The sequence below is a fragment of the Malania oleifera genome, chromosome 9 (genome assembly GCF_029873635.1).
Source record: "Malania oleifera isolate guangnan ecotype guangnan chromosome 9, ASM2987363v1, whole genome shotgun sequence".
Classification (NCBI taxonomy): domain Eukaryota; kingdom Viridiplantae; phylum Streptophyta; class Magnoliopsida; order Santalales; family Ximeniaceae; genus Malania; species Malania oleifera.
In genome coordinates, this window is record NC_080425.1 from 96,673,493 (window position 1) to 96,699,609 (window position 26,117).

Genomic DNA, 26,117 nt, shown 5'->3' on the forward strand with positions numbered 1-26,117 from the left:
GAAAGCCTATTAGTATTTGAATTTTAAAAAGGTCATGTTGTGAAGAAAAATCATTTTCCATACTCTCAGTTATATATATATATATATATATATATATATATATTGTGCTTAAAAAGCTTCTTGATAATGGCTTGAACATATATTCCCTTTCATATATTTTGCTCGAAACCCTATTAGTATTTGAATTTTAAAAAGGTCATGTTGTGAAGAAAAATCATTTTCCATACTCTCAGTTTTACTTGGAAATTTTTTTGAGAGGAAAATCGTTACTCTATTGAGCTTAATTTTATAAATCATATAAGAGTGCATATAGATTTTAATGTGTACAAATAAGCTTTTTAGGAAGCATTTTCTTTGTATGAAAAATTATTTTTACAAACAAGCTCTTCACGGCTCGGGTTGTGAATCATGGCCAAGTGAGGATACATCACTTAGAGAGGTGGCTCTATGTTACACCCCGAACCCGAAAATGGGACCTAGGGGTGAAAATGTAATCTAACCTGTCCCTGTATCATACAAATCATCCAAAGATACAGTACAAAGGATGAAGGTCCAACCCCGTGAGGTTCCCAGGCACCCATAACACATCCAAACACAACCAGATCATACGCAACGGAAAAGGTCTTACTATATACAAATATGCAGTACCATACCAGAGTTTATACAAAAGCAGAAACAGATTCTATCATACAACATACAATTGGGTGCCTAACACATCCCAAAATGGCAACCCATCAAAACACAGTCCTAGCACTTACCCAAGCGCTAGCTGCAGTACACCGCCCATTACGCTCCCTACACCAAGACGCTAGTTCCGGTTACTCGAAGGACCTGTAAAAATTGTATGTACATTAGGGGTGAAACACCTCTCAGTAAGGAAGAACACAAGTTATATCAGTGTGTGACATTTGAGTGTTATCATGATACAACATACACGTAGTTAAATGCAGTTCCAGTACTAATTCTACATAGTGCATACAAGCACACAAACACATGATCAGCAATCCTGGTGTCGTCACACCCTTCGGCCCAAAGCCGGCCTGCGACATACGGCATTGGCCCATAGCCAACCCGCGTAACACGGCGCCACCGGCACATGGTAAGTCTTCGACTCCCATGGCATCATACCGGCACTAACTGGTGGATCTACACCCTTCGCCCTGATTTGCCGGGATAGGCTCACGCCCTCGGATATAGAGCCGGACACTTTGCCAATCTATGGCCAGCAATTTCATACGCCCTCGGATATAGAGCCAGATACTCTCAGTACCTGGAACAATTCGGAACCTCGTTCCTACTAGCATTTAAACAATCACACACACACATGCATGCTCATATAACCAAACAAACCACACCCATTTGGTAATCTAAAATCATGGTTTTCCAAACATATATAATTTAAACGAGTCAAGGCACGACCATCCCTTTAACACAGTATAAATCAACATATACGCTCGGTTTTCAACAAAAGCAGGGATGCAGCCCGTCGCCCCCCCCCTTTTCCTAAAATTGTAATTCAAGAAAAACCCATAGTTTTCCCCCATTAGATCCCCCCAAATGAGTAGCCAAAATACACACAGGACCATGAACCACAGTTCCATCGAGTCCGATTTCAAAAATAACCGATATAAACACAATTCCCCTTACCTTTCCCCAAATAGCAAATCCCGAACTCTAAGACCCCTAAATAGTACAAAATATACTTACAAGACTGTTCCCTACAAAACTACCAGATTAAAATTGAAAACCAAGCCTTACCTCGATTTTTCATCAAAACCCAAAAAGCTTTGAAATAGGATTTCGATCCGTAGAACTTGTAGAGAATCCTTCCACGATCCTCGTGGTAACTTCAGATTCACAATTCCAGGGTCGAACAACGAAGAAATCTAAAGAGATAGCGAGTAGGGAGAGTTTTAGAGAGAGAGAGAGATAGGATTTAGTTTTCTTAGCTGGGAAGTAATGAGAATTGATATTTATAGCCCTTTGACTTGGGCATCCTCATCGACGAAATGGTGTACTCGTCGAGGAGTCTGCCCTTGCCTTCGTCGACGAAGAAGTGGCCTCGTCGACGAGCCTGAGATCCCCGATTTGCCGAAATCTCTCGGCTTCTCCTCGTCGATGAGCCTCTGAACTTCGTCAACGAGACTTACATAGATTTCGTCGACGAACTTTGGCTTCGTCGACGAAGCCTGTTCAAATACCAATTTTACCCCTATCTTATTTATTTAAACCCATCTATCACGGTTCGGGTTCTTACACTCTGCGTATAAGGAGTGTCTAACGGTTTGGCTCTGCCCGGTTAAGGGAGCTAGAGAGGTGGCTCTCTCTCTCTCTTTCTCTATTTTGTTTATATTTCTACACTTTAACATCAACACGTGTATGACTGTTTATTTATTGTTATAATTGTTTTTGCATACACGACTTTATTTTAAATGGGATATGATTTGGTGAATTGGTTTGATTTATCCGCAAAAGTTTTTTAAAACCCAATTCATCCCCTTCTTGGGATCACACCGTTCCCCTCAATTGGATTTGTTGGATTCTCGTTTGGCTCGATATTGGCAGGTTTGGTTTTGCTCTTGCCATTCTCAAATTAATTTGTTTCTTATATTTTGGGTATATTTGTTGTTGTTCGTCATGACTAGTGAACGAGATGATTCTCTACAATCTATTAGTGTGTGGTTGGATGGTAAAAATTATTCTGATTGGCATTATGTGATGAAAAATTTCTTAAAGGGTAAGAAGATGTGGAGTTATGTCTCGGATCTAGCTCATAAACTTGTGGAGGGGGTTGATAATTATAAGGACTTATTGGATGCATGAGATACTTATAACTTTAAAGTTATTACTTGGATCAACTATTCTGTTGATAATCACATTGAGATTCAATTGGCGAAATATGAAACTACTAAGGAGGTTTGGGACTATTTGGCAAGATTGTATATTCGGTATAACTCTACTATTCAGTATCAATTGGAGATGGATATTCAAGCACTTGAACAAAAGGATAGGAGTGTTCAGGATTTTTATTTGACTATGACTGATCTTTGGGATCAATTAGCTCTCACATAATCTGTGAAATTACAAAAGTTTGCTCCATATATTGTCTGAGGCAAGAGTAGCGATTGGTCCAATTTCTGATGGCTCTCCGTGATGATTTTTAGGGCATTCATGGATTGATTTTACATCGCGTTCCACTGCATTCAGTTGATTTAGTGGTCAATGAGTTGTTGGCAGAGACTCGTCTCAAATCTCAGATTGGAAAGGGAACATATCCCCCATCTGCATCCGTTTTGGTTGTTCCTCCTAAACCACATTCCTTCAGTTAGAATCGATTTTCACCTCATCCCAACAACGAGTGCAACTTCTGTAAAGAGAATGGATATTGGAAGGTTCAGTGTCCAAAATTATTAAATAAGACTCCAACTTCACAGTCATGGCAAAATGGAAGAAAGTCCTCTTAGCGTTCAGGGTTTGTTTTTGTTTTTGCTTTTGTTTTTGTTTTTTTGCAGCCATCATTATCTACAAGTATTCATATAAGGATAGTTAGTTACGTAGAGCCTACCTCCCAAATCCCCCTTTCTCATCCCTCCAAACTACAAATTCTCCCCTATGAGGATTTGAAACTTTGAGAGTACTTAGATGATTTACCTGAATAACGCTTGTTTGAATTTAAATTTATTGTTAAATATAATATGGCTTTGAGAGTAGGTAGATGATTTACCTGAATAAGGCTGGTTTGAATTTAAATTTGTTGTTAAATATAATATGATATTTATTTTTTTATTTAAAATTAAAATACATGCGATCTAAATATTGGATGCAAATGCCGTCTATTCTATTATTGAAACAAAAAGTATTAGGAAAGTACTTTTAAAACGTTGAACGGGGGCTCAGTGGAGTCTAGTTGGCTACTTGGCTTGGCCACTGCAAACCTTATCTTTCTTTCTTCCGCACTCAATTCTGCCCAATCTCCGCGCGATTATTTTTCGAGCTTCGATTTTCGCGAGAAGCCCAATTCCAAATTCACGTGGAAACGACATTTATTGTCTGTCGTTTTTGAGCTGATTTCACCTCTCCTTCCCAGCATTTTCTCGTTTGCTCTCTCTCTCTCTCTCTGTTTTGTGGTTACGTGGTGTTTTGGGGCTTCTCTGCTTCTTCTTCTTCTTCTTCTCCTTCTATCTTGGTGGATTTCAGAAGTCCTCTTCCGGCGCAAAACTGGCTATGGACTACGAACCCTTCGACAGCAGTGGTGAGTTTACTTTGAAAGATATATCTTTGCTGTTCTCGTGATGAATTAGGGTTTGTATGGCTTTCTACGACGATTCAGGGTTAGGGTTTTTCGCGTTTCTGTCGCCATTGTTGGTTTTTAGGGTTTATCCTCAGTCATGGTTATCGGCTCAATTTAGCGTTGTTAGTTTGATACTCGCACGGGAAAGTACAATTTCTGATTTCTTTGCCTATTTTGGGTTGCCGAGAAACTCTAATGGGAGATTTGTGAAACCTTGCAATTTTGCGTTTTCCCGCCCTAACAAAACATGATGATCGACTATTACTGTCACTTGCCGGTATTACGTTTAGTTTTTTGTTATTATGGCGAACTTAACGTTATAAACATTAGGAAATTATAAATCTTTTATCAATTTTATCCACTGGAGCTTTAGTGTGAGCAGTAACCTTAACTCCTGGTGCCATCTAAACAATAGTCTGAAAGCATCCCTCAGGTTAGGGTCTTTTTCTACTACTTCTCTACCTTTTTCTTTTTTTCGATTTTGTTTTGTTTTTATACCGGGTGTTGTTGCATATCATCCTCCATAATATTTTCATCCCGGGTTTCTTATCTTTTGAAAAGAAATACTGGTGTTGATTTCTACAATTCACTAATGAATTTATGGAGGTTTATGTATGAAAGTGCCAACAGCTTTGCACGCGTGACTATTAGAGAACCTGCATGAAATTTTTTAAAAATGCTTGGTACAGTATATGTTACCAACATGTTCAGAAAAAAATGTGATAGCAGAGAGTAGTCCTACCATTGCATGTTTGAAATTCACAACGGCATGAGAAATATTAAGTGAGAAACTTGACTTGAAGATATAGTTCTAGTATAGGGAAAGGAAATAAGGAAAATAAGCTATAGAATCCATATGTGCCTTTTCCATTTTTTCCTTTGCTTTGAACTTATCGTAAGTTGAAGGATTACTATGTTTAGTCACTAGCACATCTGCAGTGGAACTTTTAGAAGACAAGTTTTCATCATTTAACAATTACGAGGAAAGCAATGATAAAATAATAATTTCTATAACCAGCCAAAGAAACACCCATAAGATCCTACAAGCCAAAGTCCAAAAGGAAGCTTGACAAACTACTTCATCCCATAACAAGTAAGAAGGCTGGGCTGGATCTTTGAATAGCGTAGCATTCTTCTTCTTCCATAAAGTTCAAAAGTGGTATACCAAGTACAATTCCACAAAACTTCCCTTCTCAAGGCTATCAAACCCTAAAATTTCATCAACATAAAATTGTGCAATGTTCAGGAGTCATCCACATATTGTTGGCTACGAAGAAAAGCTTATTTCAAAGCTGATTAGTCACTTGACAATAAATATATAAGTACTCATTTTCTTGTTAGAAACTAAACGCACTACTCAAATATTTGGATTGATATATTTATTGGGCTCCCTCACCTATAACAAGTCATTAGAATCAATAAATCCAGTTTAATGCCCCAACCTTGGAAGGAATTTTAGCCTTTCCAAATTGCTTTAGAGGTTCATGGATAAAAAAAAAAGACTACTAACTCATAAATTTCTCTTTTATCAATATTGCCGAATAAATGGAAATCCCATTAAAGGGAGCTACCTTCTAAAGGATAAAAAGAAGCAATAGGAGCATTATTCATGTATGATAGTCTAAAAGGATAAGGAACTAAAAATAACAGAATTGTCTCTAATCCAAGGTTTTTCTTAAAAACAAATAGCACAACCATTTTTGGCCTTATAGCGAGTTGAAGGAAACAAAAGTGACATTTTTGACAAAATAAGCCTCCAACCTTCCAAGGATTGGCATGAGTAGCAAACACTTCCTTTGACATCTCACCATTGCAAAGAAGACCACACATAATTCTAATTACTTCATCCTAGAATTAAAGAGAGTTTGTTTCTAAGGTGATGTTAGTGTCGCGGCATAAAAAATATTCTCATGGAATGACATTCCCGGGAATCTTATTCTTGCGAATAGGATGCCCGTCTCATGGGAATATTTTTGTTTGGTTCACGTCGTAAGACTCTTAAGAATTTATACATTTTTCCCATGTCCATGTTTAGTATAACATAGGAATATGGTATTTTAAGAAGATGCCCATTGTACCTTGCTTGTGTGTAATAAACATATAAAGAACAATTGTATTTTTCATAAAAAAACCACTGAGAATACTTACTTAAATATATATCCTAAAATTTCAAAAATTATAAATTTAAAACATTTAATACTTAATAATGATTAATCAAAATAATTGAGGGCAATATAGTGTCTAAATATTAACTATTATATTAATATTTATAAAAAAAATTGTAACATTGCTTTTACTTAATAAATTACAAATGTCAATTAAAATGCTGATTAACATAAATATTAACACTTTTAATAGACAGTAGAAACATTGTCTAGTTAAAAAATTAATTAATTTTTTTATTAACATTTGTAATTGACATTTTTAATATTTCTAATTGACAAATTAACTAATATTTATGTTATTAATATTTTTAATTTTCATTTTACTATTTTCTATTTAAAATTTGAATTATTTCCTAATTAAAAATTAACAACGACAACAACAAAACCAAGCCTTAAGTCTCACTAGGTGAGGTCGGTTATATGAATTATTTTTCCGCCAATTTAAGCGATCATGGATTATTTCTTTTGATAGATTCAGGGTTATTAAATCCTTACTCACTATCCTCTTTCAAGTTATTTTAGGTCTATCCGTACCCCTGCTATTGCCCCCTGCAGTAACTCACTCACTCACTCATCCTCATTGGCGCACTATATGGCCTATGTTACAAGTGTCTATACCATCTGAGTCGTCCCGCCCTTATTTTATCTTCTATAGGAGCTACACCTAACTTATCACGAATATGTTCATTCCTTAATTTACCTTTCAATGTTATACTACTCATCCATCTAAGCATTCTCATCTTGGCAACTTTTACTTTTTGGATATTCTGTTCTTCGTGGCTCAACATTCTGATTCATATAGCTTAGCCTTATAGCTGTCTTATAAAAACTTTCATTTTAATTTTAATGGTATTCTACGATCACAAAACACATGTGAAACACTTCTCCATTTTACCTAATTTGCTTTAACTCTATGCATTACATCATCTTCAATTTCTCCTACAACTTGCATAATGAATCCAAGGTATCGAAATCTACAAGTGCTATTTATTTCGTCATCATCAAGTTTATCTTTGTCTCCAATATTCCTCCTACTATTACTGAAATTACATTCATATAGCATTTTCTTAGTTTTTATACTTGTATTAAATAAATTAGCTAACCATATAATTCTGTTGTCACATTAGCATTTCCAAACTTGAATTGGGATGTTATCCGGTCCTATAGCTTTCCCATTTTTCATATTTTTTAGTGCAAACTTAACTTCGTTAACTCTAATTTTGCCGAATAAATCTCATATTATTAGTCTTTTCCTCATTTGTCAAGCCTAAGTTTAAGCCTTCTATTTGGTTTTCATTAAACAACTTACCAAGGTAACTTTGCCATCTTTCTTTAATGTCTTCGTTTTAATCGAGACAAGATCATCCTCACTTTTTATACATTTTACATTTCATAAGTCCTTACTCTTCCTTTCTATAGCTTTAGCAAGTTTAAATATATCTTTTTCCCTTTCTTTTGTATCTAATCTATCATACAAACTATTAAATGCTCCGTGTTTAGCTTCACTAACAACCTTTTTTGCCTCTTTTCTCGCCTCTTTATGCTTTTCAAAGTTATCCATGTTTCTACATTTTTGCTATGTTTTATACCAAATTCGTTTTGTCTTTATTACTTTTTGGACATCTTTATTCCACCACAAACTTTCTTTGTTGTTCGAGAATCTTCCCCTTGATTCTCCTAAAATCTCTTTTGTTATTTTTAAATGGAGCTAGTTAATCTACTCCAAAGAGTATTTGTATCTATCCCGTCCTCTATAGTCCAATCCCGATTTTGGTTATTTTATCATTAAATTTTATTATATTTTCTACCTTTAGATTCCACCACCTAGTTTTCTTACACTGGTCTATTTTATCCCTTTTCTTCCATTTTTTTAATACATATATATATAACACTAAGACTCTATGTTGTGTGGTTAGACTTTTATCTGGAATAACTTTACAATCCTAGCATGATAAACGACCTACCCTCTTAGTTAAAAAAAATCTATTTGACTTCTATTTTGTCCACTTTTAAGGGTTATTAAGTGTTCTTCTCTCTTCTTAAAGTTAGTATTCATTGTAATAAAATAATATGACATAGCGAAGTCTAAGATCATCTACCCAGACTCATTTTGGTCTCCATATCCATATCTTCCATGTATCCTCTCATAACCTTTATTATTTCTTCTAATGTGCCCATTTAGATCTCCTCTTATGAATATTTTCTCAATCCTTGGTATGCCTTATATAATACTACCCATATCTTTCCAAAATTGTCTTTTAAGATTTTCTGCTAAGCCTACTTGAGGAGCAAAAGCACTAATGATGTTTATTATCTCTTGCCTAATATCATCTTGATTTTTATAATTATATCCCCTACTTTGTTTATATAAACAACGCTATCTTTTAAGTTTTTGTCTATGATAATTCTTACTCCATTCTTATGTTTTTCTTTTCTAGTGTACCAAAGTTTAAATCCTTATTTATCATTTTCTCTTGCTTTCTCCCCCGCTCACTTAGTTTCTTGAAGACAAATTATGTTAGTTTTTCTTCTAATCATTGTGTCCACAATTTCCATGCTTTTACCTTTAAGTGTCCCTATATTTCAAGTTGCTAATCAAATCTTAGTTTCCTGAATTAGCTTCTTTACTTGCCCACGTCCAGATTGATGCAGGAACCCTTGCATATTTGACATTGTACTCGGATGGCGACACGGCGTGTCGCTTTGGTCACAAGCCGAGCTTGTTCAGGGCATTATGCTTGCCTGTGACCGCTTGCCTCGTGCGTTTGGGATGAATTTCCATCATATAAATACTAATGTAGGGCTATTTTCCAGGAGTAATTTTTCCCTAGGCTAACAAAGGCGGTATAACTCCTCGACTTGGTTTTAAATCGCGGTAGTGGGTAGCGTAACGTAACGGTAACAAGTGTAACCGGAAGCGGGAGTAGTGGATGTTACATAACGGGAAGCGGGTGTAACGGCTGTGAATATTTTTGAAGCACGCACAACCTTGTGCATAGTAGTGTACTTGCATGTTTTAAGCTTTTAACCCTTCTTAGAAAGAGTTTTAGTGTATTTTGGGTTCTTTAGTTTGACTAACTAAGTTTTTTGGTAAGGGCAACAAGTTTACATTTGTTTTAAACCACCACAGATAGAAAAATTACGTGTGTGTGCATATTTATACTTCTCATTGTTCTTATTTGTGATAAATTCTTATGTGTGCTAAATTAATTATAAAACAAAATACATTATACATTCCATTAATCTATTAGACACATAAGACATACGAATAATACAAATATAAAATAGCTGGAAAGAGAAAGAAGGTTGAAGTTGAAAAATATAGAACATAAATATCACATTACTAATATTATCAAAATAAAAATATTTTCCTAACAAGCTAGTATTTTTAAATTGTTAATTAATGCAAATCTTGTGAGTATTTAAAGAAATAGTAAATTTTGTATCATTGTTATCCTCATTATAATCTTTTCCCCCTCTTGCCACATGGTATATTGAGAATGATTTATGAAAGAGGGCAAAAGTGAGAAGAAAAGTAAAAAATAAAATAAATTTTGTGGTGTAACAGTCTTGTATTAGTTACGTAACGGCCGCAGCGGCCTTTATGTAACAATCGCGCCCCGCAAGAGCCGTGATTCTTCCCACCGATTTCGTGGTGTGTAACGGTATCAGTAACCCTAAAAACATAACGGTCACGGCTGTTATTTAGAACCATGCTCCTCGGTCATTTTGATGTTTTCTAGTGCCAGAGTGAGAATAGCATAGAAAGCTCGTTAGGGGAGGGTGAGTGTTCATCAACTTGTAAAACTCACTAGCTATTGTCAACGTGTTTAACCTACTTGTCTCCCTCGCTAGACCCACAATGTTAACGGAGGTGTTGATAATGAATTATGTTGTTTCAATGTTTATTGCTTAATTGCCACTACTTTCATAAGTTGCTTACTGGTTTTGCTTATATTTGCTTGAATGACGATGAAAGTGTTTTATGGGTGAATTGTGGTAAACAATAGGCTGACTGACTAGTTAAACAAGAGTACTTTAGCTAGCGTTGCACAGTCCATTCACAAAAGTGTGAAATATTCGGCCTGTGACACCTGATATCAGAGAGCTACGTGAATTCAGTTGCCTTCGTTGTGGGATTTGTAAAGCTTTGGTAAATGACCATGCCAACCAATGTTGAGAGAATTAGTGTGCTGGAAGCACAGGTTGAGATAGCAACCAACAATGTGTTCATAGAGATGGTCCGACCGACAGAATGTGTTGATGAATTGAAGGGATCACCAAAGCATCAACAGAGTTCGATGGTGGAAATGTCAAAGGACTTTCACCACACGGTGGGAACCTTGCAAGCTCAGATATTAGTCTGACTGCAAAGATGAATGTAATGGTTCTTGCTATGGAAAACTCTTTAACACTTCGGGGTTTAGCAAGACCACAGTACTAGAATCGAGGACGTATGGGGGTGCTTCGTAATGCTAAGGAGTTGGAGAACTTGTTTGATATGGAGCAGTACTTTTGCGCTTAGAGGACGGACTCAGAAGAAGAGAAAGTGGATATTGCGACTATGTACTTGGTTGGTGATGCCAAACTGTGGTGTCATATGAAGTACAATGAAATTGAAAATGGACGTTGTGTGGTGGATTGTTGGCAAGGCCCAATTCTTTCCTAAGAATGTTGAATACAATGCTAGGAAGAAGCTTAGAGACCTCAAGCATACGGGGTCAATCAGGGAATATGTGAAATAATTTTCTGCTTTGATGTTGGATATCATGGACATGTTGAAAAAGGACAAGTTGTTCTATTTTCTGGAGGGGTTGAAACCTTGGGGCAAGAAGAGAACTTTATAGGCAAAGAGTTGAAGACTATTCTACTGCACAAGTTGTCGTGGAACGCTTGACTAACTACACTGATGATAATATCGCTTTGTCCAAAGAGTTTGGCGTAGGGGGAAACAACGAAAAGTCTTTCAAGAAGGGCAAAAATGGGGGAGCCGACTATAAGACATCAACTTTAAAAGAAGCTTCATCTTCTTGAAGGTTTAACACATCCACTGGAAAGTGTAGAATTTCGTGCTACTTGTGTTGAGGCCCTCCGTGCGATGGTGGATACCGGGGCTACCCAGAATTTTGTTTCATAGGCAGAAGCAAGGAGACTTGACTTATCCTCGTAGAAGGATTTAGGATGCATGTAAGTGGTGAATTCTGTAGCCCAGCCTACTCTGAGAGTAGCCAAGCAAGTGACTGTGAAGCTTGGACAATGGGCAGGTCAGGCGAATTTCATAATGGTGCCGTTGGATGACTTCCAAGTTATTTTCGGAATTGAATTCTTCAGGGAGACTAAGGTAGTGCCGATGCCTTTTGTTGGTTCCCTGTGTCTGATGGCAGATCACCCTTGCATAGTGCAAGCTGTTGCAAAGAAAGGAGACGATGAGAAGTTCTTTTCAGCCATGCAACTCAAGAAGGGGTTGAGAAGGGGTGAACAGGCATTTCTAGCCATGACATAGTAATCAGTGGCACAAGGCGAGCCGAGACGCAAAGGGTATTTGAAGACAAGGTGCGAGGCGAAAGCGCGCGCCTCATGAAGGTGAGGCACGTAACTATTAAAATGCTGTAAAATGCCTATTTGGGGTGATTGATGGCAAAATTGGAAATTTAAAATGCCAAAACATTTAATAGCAAAATTGGAAATTTAATGAAATTGCCAAGGCCAAAAGCATCAACAATTCAACATAGTTCAACATCAAAATAAAAAGAGTACAATAAAAGATTTCAAAGTAAAAAATCTAAAAAATCCTCCTCAATCATCAGTTATCACTCATCATCAACTAAGTCTGCCAAGATATCATCATCTTCCTCTTCATCATCAAAATTGTTTTCTCCAACATCTTTTTCTTCTTCTGTTTCCTTTGCACCATCCACTTGGATTTCATCCTCATCTACAAGTTCCAACATTGTGGTCAGGCTCCTAGCACTGGCTGCACTGCTAGATGAAGCTCTTCCTCTAGACGATGATGACATATTTGCACTTATTCTTGATCTAGTGTGATGCGGGGGGTTATTTAGTCCATCAGCTCTAGCAACAGAATCCCAAGTCAAAATATCATCTTCAAACACAAGTTCATCATCCTCATTGGAATCGCCATCCATCCTACCAATCAACCACTCATTACTATCATCAATGTCCTTTAGGAGGATGGGATCAATGGTGTCACACTTTTCGTATCGACGCCTCAGAGTTCGATTATATTTCACAAATATCTTCTCCTTTTGCTATGAAGTTGCAAAAAGTTTAAAGTATTATGGTAAATAATGATTTTAAAAAGCAGTATGCTGGTAGTTCTTGTTCTTTAATAATTAATCCATGATATACTAATGACTTATATGTTGGAATATGCTCCAATTTCTTTTGCAGCCGGTAGCACTACACGTGAGGCTAAGAATTTTCACAGCAAACTTTTGCAAGTTTGGAGTTGATAATCCAAATGACATCTACCATTGTATTGTTAGAAAATAAAATTTTAAATGAATACCTACTAGGTAAATAGAAAAAATAATTTTAAAAAGAAAGAGGCAGTATAAATGTCACTTTACCTAGTGCTTGTATCTTCCTTTGTCTCACTGCCAAAGGAATTCCAAAGACGCCACCAACGCTATTGTATTTTGTCAACTCCTGTACAACTTTATCTTGCATTTCAAGGGTTGGCAGTAACCTTGCAATACATTTGTACAAACCTGCCATAATTTCTTCATCTTGCAAAATGATGGGGTTTGAATAGAAAAATTCTGCGTTCAAGTAGTGTGCAGTTGCATGCAATGGTTGATGGAGTTGGCATCCTCACCTCGTATCAATAATTTCAAATGCCTCCTGGAATTTATCCTCTCTCTCACTGAAAGCCTTAGCTATGGCTTCCTTAGCCATATCCATTGCTTCATAAATGTATCCCATTGCAGGTTTCTTTTCCCCATCAACCAAACGGAGTACACGGACAAGTGGGCCTAACAACTTAAGAGCATAGACGACGGTACTCCAAAAGGTAGGCATCAAAACAATACTAGCTGCTCTTTTTCCAGCTGCCTCTTGTGCCCATTTAGTAGTATTCCAATCTTTAGAAGTAAACATCTTTCTCAAGTTGTTCTTTTGAAGGTGGATTGAACGAAGGGTGATGAAGGCAGTTGCAAATCTTGTAACTGCAAGCCTTAGTAACTCCTTTCCTCTAGTGAACTGTCTCATCAAGTTCACCACACCAATACGGTTATAAATATAACCATTCAAAAACATTGCCCTTTTCAAAGTTGCATGAATTGAAGGCATCTTCCCAATATCCTCCAAAATTAAATCAAAGCAATGGGCAGCACACGGTGTCCAATATAAATGTGGCCTCTTTGCTTCCAACAATATCCCTGTTCAAAAATCAAGGAGTGAAGCCATTAAAATATTAAAATAAACAATATATACACTATAGAATGTAGTTCTAGAAATAAATTCTTACCTGCTGCAACATAGTTTGAAGCATTGTCAGTTAATACTTGAATCACATTTGATTCTCCAATTTCCTTTACCATCTCATCAAGTAAGTTGTACATTCTATCTGCATTTTTGACGAGATTAGAAGCATCAATAGACTTGATGGACATTGATCCCCTTGGAGAGTTCACTAAGAAGTTTATTATGTTCTTATTAGCAACCGAATCTCTCCAACCATCAGACATAATTGAGCAGCCATATTTTGCCCATTCCTCCTTATGGATCTTCAACAACTCTTTCATTCGACTAACTTCCTGCTTTAGGAAAGGAACCTTCAATTCATGATAGCTAAGTGGCTTTATTCTAGGACCATATTGTCCAATCGATTCAAGTGCTACTGCAAAGCTGCTCAAATGTACAACATTAAATGGTATTCCAGCATCATACACACCTAGCAAATTCTCCCATTGCCTTTTTTCTTAATTCTTTCTTGCACGCCTCGTTTATTGATGTTTGCTTCATCTCTTCTTCTTTCCTAGCTTGAACCATTTTCTTTGGATCAGGAGTAAAAAACAAGTCTATATGCTCCTCCTGTTTTGGTTTCTTCAAGTTGGATTGGTATGAACTTTGACTTCGACTTCTTCTTCCATCAGTAAGCACACTCTTGCCACAAGTGTCAACTTCTTGAACTTCATCTTCTTCATCTTCACTATAATGATCTATATCATCAAAGTCAGGCAATAACTCATTTTCCTCTTTTTCTATATCTTTCTTCAGCATATACTCTTTAATCTCCTCACGTACATGAGTAGGGCACTTAGAGCATTCTTTTACATTTCAAAATCCTCCGACAATATGTTGTTTTGCTCGAAATATTCCTCCCCTTGTGGCTTTGCCACAAAAATTGCAAGTCAAATTGTTTTTATTTTTCTGATCATTCAAATGTGCATACTTCCATTTAGGATCTTTCTTTGCAGAAGCCGAGTTTCCACTTCCATAATCCATTTAAGATTTTAGACTTGGTACCCTAACTGAAAAACAATGTATCATATATTTCAGGCTATTGGGCAATAATACATTTTGTATTAGTAGCTAATAGCCTAATACAAGCAATAACCCATTTAAGATTTAAGACTTGTATAATGCATTTCCAAACAAATTAAAAAATAGCAGCTAAATTCAGTAAAAAGAATATTATGTATTAGTTATAATTTATAAACTTACATTAAACTAAACATTTAATTAGTAATTACATATAATATTATAAGAAGCAGGCAGCAGGCAGCAAGCAGCGGAAAGAAGAAGAAGAAGAAGAAGAAGAAGAAGATGATGATGATGATGATGATGGTGACTTATGAAGGTTCGAAGGCTCAAAGACGAGCTCGTTGTTGGTTCGAAATGTCGAAGACAGTGTGACAAACTCACGATTGGTTCGAAGGTTGGTAGATGAACTCGCGAGGGCTCTTGCCAGTTCAAAACGAAGTCACGAAAGGTCATGTTGGACCTGCTAGTTCGAAATGTCGAAGATGAACTCACGGTCTTGGTCCGAAGCTTGAAGATGAGCTTGCGAAGGCTCCTGCTGGTTTGAATGTGCAATACGAACTTGCGAAGGGTCGTGGGGCTTCAAAGGGTTGAAGAGGGCTAGGGCTTCTGTTCATTTGAGTCAAATGAGGGCTACAACTTGCCTCTGGCTGTTTGTTTCATTTAAAAGACTCAAAATTTACAAGGCGCGCCTCACTGCGCCTGTTGCCCCTCTGTGCCTCATCGTGCCTCACGTCACCTTTCGCAGGTCGCCTCACCCCATGTGTTATGAGGTGCAAGCCTCTTTGCCTCACTGCGCCTCCCGCCTTTTAACTACTATGGTGGTGGTAGATGAAGAAGTAAGCCAAGAGCTGGTGCCTACGACCATCCAAGTTGTGTTGGATGAGTACAAGGAGGTGATGCTGAATAAGCTGCCTCATAACTTGCCTCCACGATGGGGTGTGGAGCATGAGATCGAGTTGTTGTCAGGAGTGAAACCACCTTCTAAGGGGCCATATCAGATGGCACCTCCAGATCTAGTCGAGTTGGGAAAACAACTTGATTTATTGGAAGCGGGATATATTCACCCTTCCATAGCACCTTTTGGAGCACCGATGTTGTTTCAGAGGAAACATGATGAGAGCATGCGGATGTGTGTAGACTACCGCACGCTCAAAAGGTGACAATGTGCAATAAGTATCCTATTTCGTTGATTGCCAATTTGTTGGATCAATTGACTCATGCCAAGTACTTCACTAAACTTGAGTTGAGGTCAGGCTACTATTAGGTGAGAATTGCTAATGGGGATGAGTCGAAAACAACTTGTGTGACATGGTATGGGGCACATGAATTCTTGGTGATGCCATTCGTGTTGACGAATGCGCCTACGACATTTTGTACCTTGATGAACTAGGTATTTCGTGACTACCTTGACAAGTTTGTTGTGGTGTACCTGGATGATAATGTTGTCTACAGTTTCACTCTGGAGGAATATAAAGAGCATCTACGAAAGATGTTCGACAAGCTAAAGGGGAACAATCTATATGTGATGAAAGAGAAGCGCTCTTTCGCTTAGTGGAGCATCAAATTCTTAGGTCATGTGATTGAGCAAGGTCATATTAGGATGGATATGGAGAAGATAAGAGTGATTCAAGAAAGGAATATCCCAACGACAGTGAAGGAGCCGCATTCCTTTCTTGGTCTTGCCAACTGTTACAGGAAGTTTGTGGAGGGGTACTGGTGGACAACTGCTCCTATGACAGGACTATTGAAGAAGGGTTAGGTTGGAACTGGACAAAAAAGTGACAGGGAGCCTTTTATGACTTGAAGGATGCCATGATGAGAGATACAGTACTTGCTCTTCAGGATGTCATGAAACCGTTTGAGGTACAAATAGATGCATCAAACTTTGCCTTTGGAGGAGTCTTGTTACAGGAGAGACATCTTGTTGTGTATGAGACCGTAAGCTTAGTGAACTAGAACGGAAGTACACAACTCAAGAGAAGGGGATGCTAGCGGGGATATATTGTTTTCACGTGTGGCGGCATTACTTAAGTCAATGTTTGTGGTGAAAACGGATAACTCGGGTGTTAGTTACTTCTTCACACAACCAAAATTGACACCCAAGCAAGGCCGATGGTAGGAATTCTTGGCAGAATTTGATTTCTCATTTGAGCACAAGGTGGGGCGCTTGAACCAAGTTGTTGATGCATTGAATAGGAAGGCCAAGCTGGCGATCTTGTAGATGATAACCCACTTGATTGTGAGTATTATTACCACGACGATGTAGGAGCGCAACAAAGCAAATTTAGCCAAAGATCTAGTTGTGCAGATTCTCATGAAGCTGACCGAAGAGGGGTAAGCCCGTCAGTTCTGGATGGAAGACGGATTGTTGATGACCTATGGTAGTCAGCTCTTTGTGCCACGGGCTGGAGATCTGAGGAAGACACTCTTTAGAGGGTAGTGTCATGATACCATGTGGGCTGGACATCTAGGATGGTAGCTTACTTTGGCCTTATTGAAGTGGAGGTATTATTGGCCGCACATGCTCGATGATGTGGTTGATTATACCCGAACTTGTCTTACTTGCCAACAAGACAAGGTGGAATGGAAGAAGATTGCAGGGCTGTTGGAGCCCCTACTAGTACCATCCAAACCGTGGGAAAGTGTCTCACTAGACTTCATCACCAACCTGCCCAGAGTGGGTGACGCAAGGTCTATACTTATGGTTATAGACAAGTTTTCGAAGTATGGTACGTTTATACCTGCACCGAAGTACTTTTCAACAGAAGAGACGACACAACTATTCTTCAACAATATTGTGAAGTTTTGGGGTGTTTGCCAAGGTATTGTTAGTGATCGAGACTCAAGATTCAATGGCAACTTCTGGGTAGAACTTTTCAGAATTTTCGGTTCACATATTGACATCTCTTCGAGCTACCACCCACAGACAAACGGACATACGGAGAGATTCAATGGGCTACTAGAAGAGTACTTGCGCCATTTCGTCAGCGCCAACCAGAAGAATTGGGTGCAACTACTTGATGTGACTCAGTTTTGTTTCAATACCCAAAGGAGCTCAATAACCAACAAGAGCCCTTTTGAGCTTGTTACAGGTTAGCAGTTGCTATTACCTCACACAGTGGATGAGCCGTACAGAGGAAAGAGTCCCAGGATGTATATCTTCACCATAGAATGGAGACAGAATGCAGAGGTTGCCTGAGCCTACTTGGAGAAAGCTTCTAAGCGGATGAAGAAGTGGGCAAATTAGGGTAGAAGACTGTAGCACTTCAACGTAGGTGACTTGGTACTTGTTAAGCTCAATCCTGAACAAATCAGGTCACTACAGGGACGAGATAGGAGACTACTACTTGGATGAAAGTGTATCACGTGTTTCATGTTAGCTGCCTCGAGCCATTCAATGCCAACATCGAAGATCCAAGCAGAAGTCAGTCAACTAGAGCATAATTGAAGGCAGTGCAACCTGACAAGAAGTTTAAGACATCCTTGTAGACAGAGAGTTACATCCCCAAGGAAGAAGCGGCGGGAGTTATTAGTGAAGTGGAAAGGCCTTGGCTGATGAAGAAATCAGCTGGGTTTCTGTGGAAGAAATGCAACCGTTTGTGGAAAAAGTCGAAGTGTACCTAGCGTAAAAGTCTACGAGTACGTCGATTACATAAGTGGGGGAGTGTCGCGAGCCGAGCTTGTTCAGGGAATTATGCTTGGTTGTGACCGTTTGTCTCGTGCATTTGGGATAGGTTTCCATCATGTAAATACTAGTGTAGGGTTATTTTTCCAAAGTAGTTTTTCCCTAGGCGAAAAAAGGCAGTATGATTGCTCAATCACTTTGATGTTTCCTAATGACAGAGTGTGAATAACATAGAAATCTCTTTTAAGGGAGGGTGAGCGTTTATCAAATTGTAAAATTCACTAGCTATTGTCAACGTGTTTAGCCTACTTGTCTTTCTCGATAGACACACAATGTTAATGGAAGTGTTGATAATGAATTACGTTGTTTTAATATTTATTGCTTAAGTGCCACTGCTTTCATAAGTTGCTTACTGCTTCCGCTTATATTTGCGTGAATGACAATGAAAATGTTTTGTGGGTGACTTGTAAACGATAGGTTTTGCTAGTTAAACAAGAGTGCTTGAGCTAGCGCCACACGTTTCATTCACAAAGGTGTGAAATATTCGGCTTGTGACATTTTTAGGCAACAACCTAACCCACCCCGCCCACTTTTCTCTACACTCGGGTGGTACAAGTGCAATGTGTCACTCGTAGGGAACACCTTAGAAAATATTTGGCAAGGATTCATAATATAGTGATCTGACAAATTTTATGCCGGCTATCAGCTACCCAACGCAACCCTCCTCCTTTACTTGGGCTTAGGACCGATTGTTTGTGAAAAAATTTTGACATTAAGTGCATCACAGGCGGAGTTTCTAATTGAACATTAATTAGATAATTTAAATTTATAATATCTTTAATTACTAGCTATGCTATATGGATTGGAATGTTTTGGGCGATGAAGAAACATAATATCTTAAAAGTAAAAGTTGCCAAGATGAGAATGCTTAGAAGGATGAGTGGTATAACATTGAAAGATAAATTAAGGAATGAACATATTCGTGGTAAGCTAGGTGTAGCTCCTATAGAAGATAAGGGAGGGACGACTCAGATGGTATGGACACTTGCAACGTAGGCCTTATAGTGCACCTGTGAGGAAGAGTGACTTAATTACTGTGGGGGGTAGTAGGAAGGGTAGGGGTAGACATAGTAGTTAAAAGCGCGCCTCACCTGAGGCGCGCCTAGGCGCAAGGCGCAGTGAAGCGAAGAGGCTTGCGCCTCAAACCAGGTGAGGCGAGGCGACCTGCAAGAGGCGACGCTAGGCGAGACGAGGCGCACTGGGGCGACAGGCGCAGTGACTCGTGCCTTGTGAATTGTTAGTCATTTAAAGTAGAGAAATAGCCACAGCCAGCCCTGTAGCCCTCATTCGACTCGAACGAACATAGCCCCTAGCCCCTCTCGGCCCTTCGAAGCCCTTCATGAGTTTGTTTTGCAGATTCGAACCAGCAGGAGCCTTCGCGATCCTTCGAACTAGCAACGTGAGCTCATCTGCCAGCCTTCGAACCATCCGGAAGCCTTCGCTACTTCGTCTTCGAGCTTCGAACCAGGATCGTGAGTTCGTCTTCGACATTTTGAAGAAGCACGACCCTTCGCGACTTCGTTTCCAACCAGCAGGAGCCCTCGCGAGTTCTTCTTCTTCTTCTTCTTCTTCCTGCTGCCTGCTTGCTGCGTAGTGCGTGCTGCCTGCTGCTTCTCTTTTTCTTCTTCTTTATATGTAAGCTTATAAATTAAATATTTTCTTTAATTAATCTAAGCTTATAAATTATAACTAATACATAATATTTATTTTTTTTACTGAAATTTACCTACTATTTTTAAATTTGTAATATTTAGTTTAATTAATGTAAATTTATAAATTATAACTAATACATAATATTTATTCTTTTTATTGAAATTTGTATACTTTTTTTCCTCTTCTTCTTTATATGTAATTACTGATTAAATATTTAGTTTAATTAATGCAAGTTTATAGATTATAACTAATACATAATATTTATTCTTTTTACTGAATTTTAGCTACTATTTTTTAATTTGTAATATTTAGTTTAATTAATGTGAGTTTATAAATTATAATTAATACATAATATTTATTTTTTTATATTAAAATTTAGCAACTATTTTTTGATTTGTACTCTTCTCTTTTGATGATGAACTATGTTGAATTGTTGATGCTTTTGGGCTAAATTTTCATTTTTGTAATTGAATTTTTTGGCATTTTAAATTCTAATATTACTAGATATTCATATGTTCATATATCAATTACCCCAAATAGACATTTTACACCATTTTAATAATTGTGCGCCTCACCTTCATGAGGCGCGCGCCTTCGCCTCGAGCCTCGCGCCTTCGCCTCGAGCCTCGCACCTCTAACTACTATGGGGGTAGACCTAAAATAACTTGGGAGGAGATAGTGAGTAAGGATTTAATATCCTTGAATCTATCAAAAGAAATGGTCCATGATCGCATAAATTGGCGGAAAAGGATTCATATAGCCGACTGCACTTAGTGGGACTAAGGCTTGGTTTTGTTGTTGTTGTTGTGTAATATCTTTAATTAACATTCGATAAATGTATATATTCTAATTACAATAACTAATAATTATGCTCATTTAAAAAAAATTATTTTTAGTTTATTAATAATTTTTTGTTTTAAATATAATAATAGAGTGTGCTTTTATTATATTATAGGGGCATCGTTGTTTAAAAGCCAAAATAGTGATGGCAATGTAGTCCAAAAACTAGGATTCTCGTGAAACATACTCATGGGGTGGTGGGAATAGGGATTCTTGTGTTCATGGGAATGCTTTCATTCCCAGAAATGTAAACACCTTGCCACATTAAATTCTATGCTTAAAATAAACATGGAACGATATGCATCAAGAATCAATCTAATGCATGGGTATATATCCTTAACAAAACATGGAAATTCTATTCCCATCTCCCCCATATAGGAAACTTTTAAAAACCATTTTCCCATTAGAGAAAAATGTTTTTGGACATCAAATTATCAAGAAGTATAATAATAGTGTGCTTATATTATATTATAGGAGCATCATTGTTTAAAAGCCAAAATAGTGAGGGCAATGTAGTCCAAAAATTAGGATTCCCATGAAACTTACTCATGGGGTGGTGGGAATATGATTTAGATGTTCATAGGAAGCCTTTCATTCCTAGGAATCTAAACATCCGGCTACATTAACTTCTATGCTCAAAAAAACATGGAATGATATGCATCAAGAATCAATCTAATGCATCGGAATATATCCTTAACGAAACATGGAAATCCTATTTCCACCTCCCCCCATAAAGGAAACTTTTACACACCATTTTCCCACTAGAGAAATGTTTTTGGACATAAAATTCTCAAGTTCCAATTTCTCTTTTGGCATTGGTCTCCTTATAGCATCCAAACTAGTAAGATGATCCCCTTATGAGCAAAGCACCCGTGCTAGAACATAAGAAATCTCTATCATCCAAACTAATTGTTTTTTTCAAAAGACAAAAATTGACTAAAAATATTGGAAAGAGAAAGCACTAATGACTAATGAGCATGGCACAATCACATGAAGAAGTGTAAGCTTTCTTCCAACTCTCTAATCTCCTACACCACTCTTGACTACCAAATCATGAAAGGGCTTAGAACTAAGATTATCCCCTAAAGGAAGATCCTACTCCCTAGTAATACTTGCCACAACAAGATAATATAGTGCTTTAAAAGTTAGTTCTATTGTCTCATGATGACTCATATTAATCCCCACAACATTATTCTTAGCCGCATTAATCTTTATCTTGAGATTCTCTAAACAATGTTTAATAAAGCAAACATTTTCTAGATTATCACAACATCATCCTGGAAAAAAAATATATCACGAAAAAATTGAATAGGCGTCACTTCCTCTGTTCCACATCCTTCCTTCAAACGTTAAATCTTTTAATAAGACCAAGGCCTTAGGTTTGTAAAATCATTTCGCTCAACATCTTCACCACAAATGGGAGGGAAAAAGGAGAAAAGGGATCTTGCCGCCACTTGGGGGAGGTAGTGAACCAATCCCCAACCTGCTCATATATAATTACTGCTATTTTCATGAAAGGTAAGCAGCCTTTTTTTCATTGCCTCCAAAACCCCTCTTCTCCAACTCTTTGTCCAACAAGTCCCAAACACATCCAATCATGAACTTTCTCAAAATCCAATTTTAAAATAATACCCTTATTTTTCTTTCTCTTAGCATCATCTTCAAACTAATGCATCAAGAATCAATTTGTCCTTAAGGAAAGCACTTTGGACTATTGTCATTGAATTACCCAAAATGCCCTTAAGGTTACATTTGGTTCACGGAACGCCTACTCTTAGGAATAGATTACTTTTAATTAGTTGTGTCAACACATTTCAAGGGCTCAGCTTTATCAGGACGAATCTTTGAATGACCTCGACATGGATGAAGAGTTCAAAATGTGAAAATATAAAATGGGGTTAAGATATGGGTCAAAATATATCAACGAAGTCACCACTAACCTGCTTTACCCCGTGATGTTAGAACACCTATTTAATTACTAATGGTTGATTTGGTCAACTAGCTACACCTAGGGGCCAAGGTACTAATATTCAAAGGTTTGGACACTAAAGCCAAGTTCATGACTATATTTATATGAGGGAAAGCCAAGTCACCACTAACCTGCTTTACCCCGTGATGTTAGAACACCTATTTAATTACTAATGGTTGATTTGGTCAACTAGCTACACCTAGGGGCCAAGGTACTAATATTCAAAGGTTTGGACACTAAAGCCAAGTTCATGAGTATATTTATATGAGGGAAAGTTAATAACACCTCCCAAGTTTGGGAGTATGTTTGGCATGATGTGTAGATTTATTTGGAGGCTCTCAGTGTCTCTTTTCCAGCCATTTACAACATTGATTTTGATAGAGATGCTTGCATTAGTCAACATCTTCAAGCATCATTATGGGTGTTTTCCTGGAATATCTCTTTTCAAAGAAATGTGGAAGATTGGGAACTTCACCAGCTCATTGAATTCTACAGTCATCTTAACAAAATCCATCCTCAAAACACTAACTTTCTTGTTTGGTCCTTGGACAAGAAGGGGGTCTTCACTGTCTGATCCTTTCACAAGAAACTTTTTATCTAGGAATCAATCAACATTCACTCTCCTTGGTCTCAATTATGGAAGACAACTGTCCCAAATAAGGTTGCTTCTTTTACTTGGGAAGCAGCTCATGTTAAGGTTTTGACTTTGGACAGCGTGCAGAGAAGGAGGTTCTCCATTGCCAGTAGATGCGTCGCTTGCATGGTTGAGGTTGAATCAATTGGACTAGAAATCTTTGGAATGTGACTTTGTCTCTTTTCAGACAAAGGTGGGTTATTGCTGGATCTATGGGAGGGGAACTCTATGCCTAGAGAGGGATCCAAGCAACAAGCAACAAAGCAAAAGAGGAAGGCTTTGTCTTTCATTCCTCTCACAATTTTCTAGTGCCCTTAGAAAGAGAAAAATTCAATCTCAATTCTTTCTTGACGCTTGATTTCAGCAAAGTGTAGTGGGTTATTGTTGTTACTAGTTGGCATTGTGTACTTGTTGCAAATGAGTTTAATGTAATTTTTAATTTTTGTGACACCTCATAGGGTGATTGATTTGTTATACTACAGGTTGGCGTCCCCTTGGTGCTATGGACTGCTACCTTTTTACCGATTTAAAAAAAAACCATTTGCACTTATTGTCCTCCGCTTTAATTCACATTACCTTTCCATTTAATATTGTTCCACCTTGCATTTCCATGGTATTTCAATTTAGAACGCTAGACTTACCTCGCCTCAAGAAAACCAATAGAGGTTGCTATTGCATTCTCTTAGGACATCTATTGTCATATTGAATAAAGTATTTTAGGATTAAACTAGATGTCAAGTGTGTGAGCTAGTCAAAATCAAAGAATACCTTACTTAATCATACAAGGGGGAACACATCAAGGCAAGCATGCATTTGAAACAAGAGATATTACAAAAAGAACATGATAAACCTAAGGAAACAAATCACATGCAATATTCATGTAATTCATAAAAGACAATCAAATACAAGCCAATCATACTCCCCAAATTTTGAGAGATTCAATTACCAAGGTAAAAGGCAAACATTGACATTTTATGTACAAGGAAGCCTCTTGACTTTATGTACATGGAAATTTGTTTACTTAATGTGCATGAAAACTTCCTTTTTTCTTGTATAAGGAAACTTCTTTACTTTCCTTTTTTTTTAAGAACTCCTTCTCCTTTTCTTGCCATTTATATAAAAGTTGGAAACCCTAGCCTAATACCCAAAGGCCAACCCTAGAAATCCTTGAAACCCTGGTAGATAACCAACCTTTTTAGATTTTTACTTCATTTTAAAACCTTGTTTTTTTTTTTTTAGTTTTTGAAATTATGAGAAAGAAAATTGAAATAAATAACAATTATTAATAATAGTAGTAATCTAATACTAACAATCAAAATGGGGGGCAAAACCATTTTTTAAGACATCTTTATTATTACTTTTCTAAATTTTTTAAAAATGAAATAAATAATAATTGTTAAAGATTATTTGTCTTTTAGAATTATTGTGTTAGTATGTTAATTGGTGAGAGTTAGTAAGGGTATTATAGTCAGTAGAATGTATTTGATTTATATTATAAATAGAGGGAGAGACTTATCTTCGAGTTAGGTCATTCATTTAATCAGAATCTAAACATGGTATCAAAGAACAATCCAAGCTAAATACTATCACACTCAGCCGTCATTGGAAAACACCCTCTCGTTGCTGCCCTTCTTAGAAACCTCAATCCTTCATTATTTCACAAAACCAACCATATAGCCAAAAATAGAACCCTTTGTAACCTAACCCTCCAAAATCCCATCTCCCAATAATCCTGACCCCACGGGCTGGCTTGTGAGAGAGATTCTAGCTACTCTTTATTTAATTTTTTCCTTCATGTTTTGATTCCTTCCCTAGACCATATTATCAAGTTGTTGGGCATGTTTTTTGCTTAACGATCCGACCTTTTTTGATCATGCACTTATGGTAATCTGTTAGTTGCTGTTCGGTGTTAGTAAAGGTTCTTTGTGGGTTTCTTGAAGCAGTGGCAGTGTTCATAAGTTGATTTGTGAGGTTGTATCAGTTTGTATGTGGTTCACTTGGTTTGTGGTTGTTTTGATTCTTCACACCGTTTGTGGTTGTCTTGATTAGTTTTGATTGTTCTTGTTTGACATTGGTGTGTTGCTGGTTTGTGAGTGTTGCTGGTTTGTGAGTGTTGGGATGGAGTTTGTGAATCCCAAAAATGTGTTTTCCTCATCTCTGCCACAAATAACAACTGAAAGTTGGATGGAAAGAATTATGTTCAATGGACTAAGGTGGAGTTTATTTAGCAGGATTAAGAAAATTTGACCATTTGCTCCGATATGATCCTTCAGATGTGAAGAGAAAAGAAGTGTGGATCCAGGAAGATGCCTTGATTGTTTACCTTTTGTGGAATTTGATGAAGCCCCAAATTGCACTTGATGTGCATGCAT

At 37.5% G+C, this 26,117-nt stretch overlaps 1 protein-coding gene across 6 annotated transcripts in view; it reads left to right on the forward strand.

Moving 5' to 3' along the window:
* The first annotated feature begins 3,904 nt into the window (after positions 1 to 3,904).
* LOC131165086 (protein EMSY-LIKE 3-like) overlaps positions 3,905 to 26,117 on the forward strand; it is a 38,902-nt gene continuing 16,689 nt past the window's right edge. For 3 of the 6 annotated variants that reach the window (XR_009139421.1, XM_058122752.1, XM_058122754.1), the window contains exon 1: positions 3,942 to 4,252. Coding sequence is in view for 3 of the 6 variants with exons in the window: in XM_058122752.1 (XP_057978735.1) it covers positions 4,225 to 4,252 (28 nt within the window). In the remaining 3 variants the exon portion in view is untranslated. Of the gene's footprint in view, positions 4,253 to 26,117 lie in introns of all 6 variants that reach the window. The other 3 variants (XM_058122755.1, XM_058122756.1, XM_058122751.1) reach the window with 2 other exon arrangements.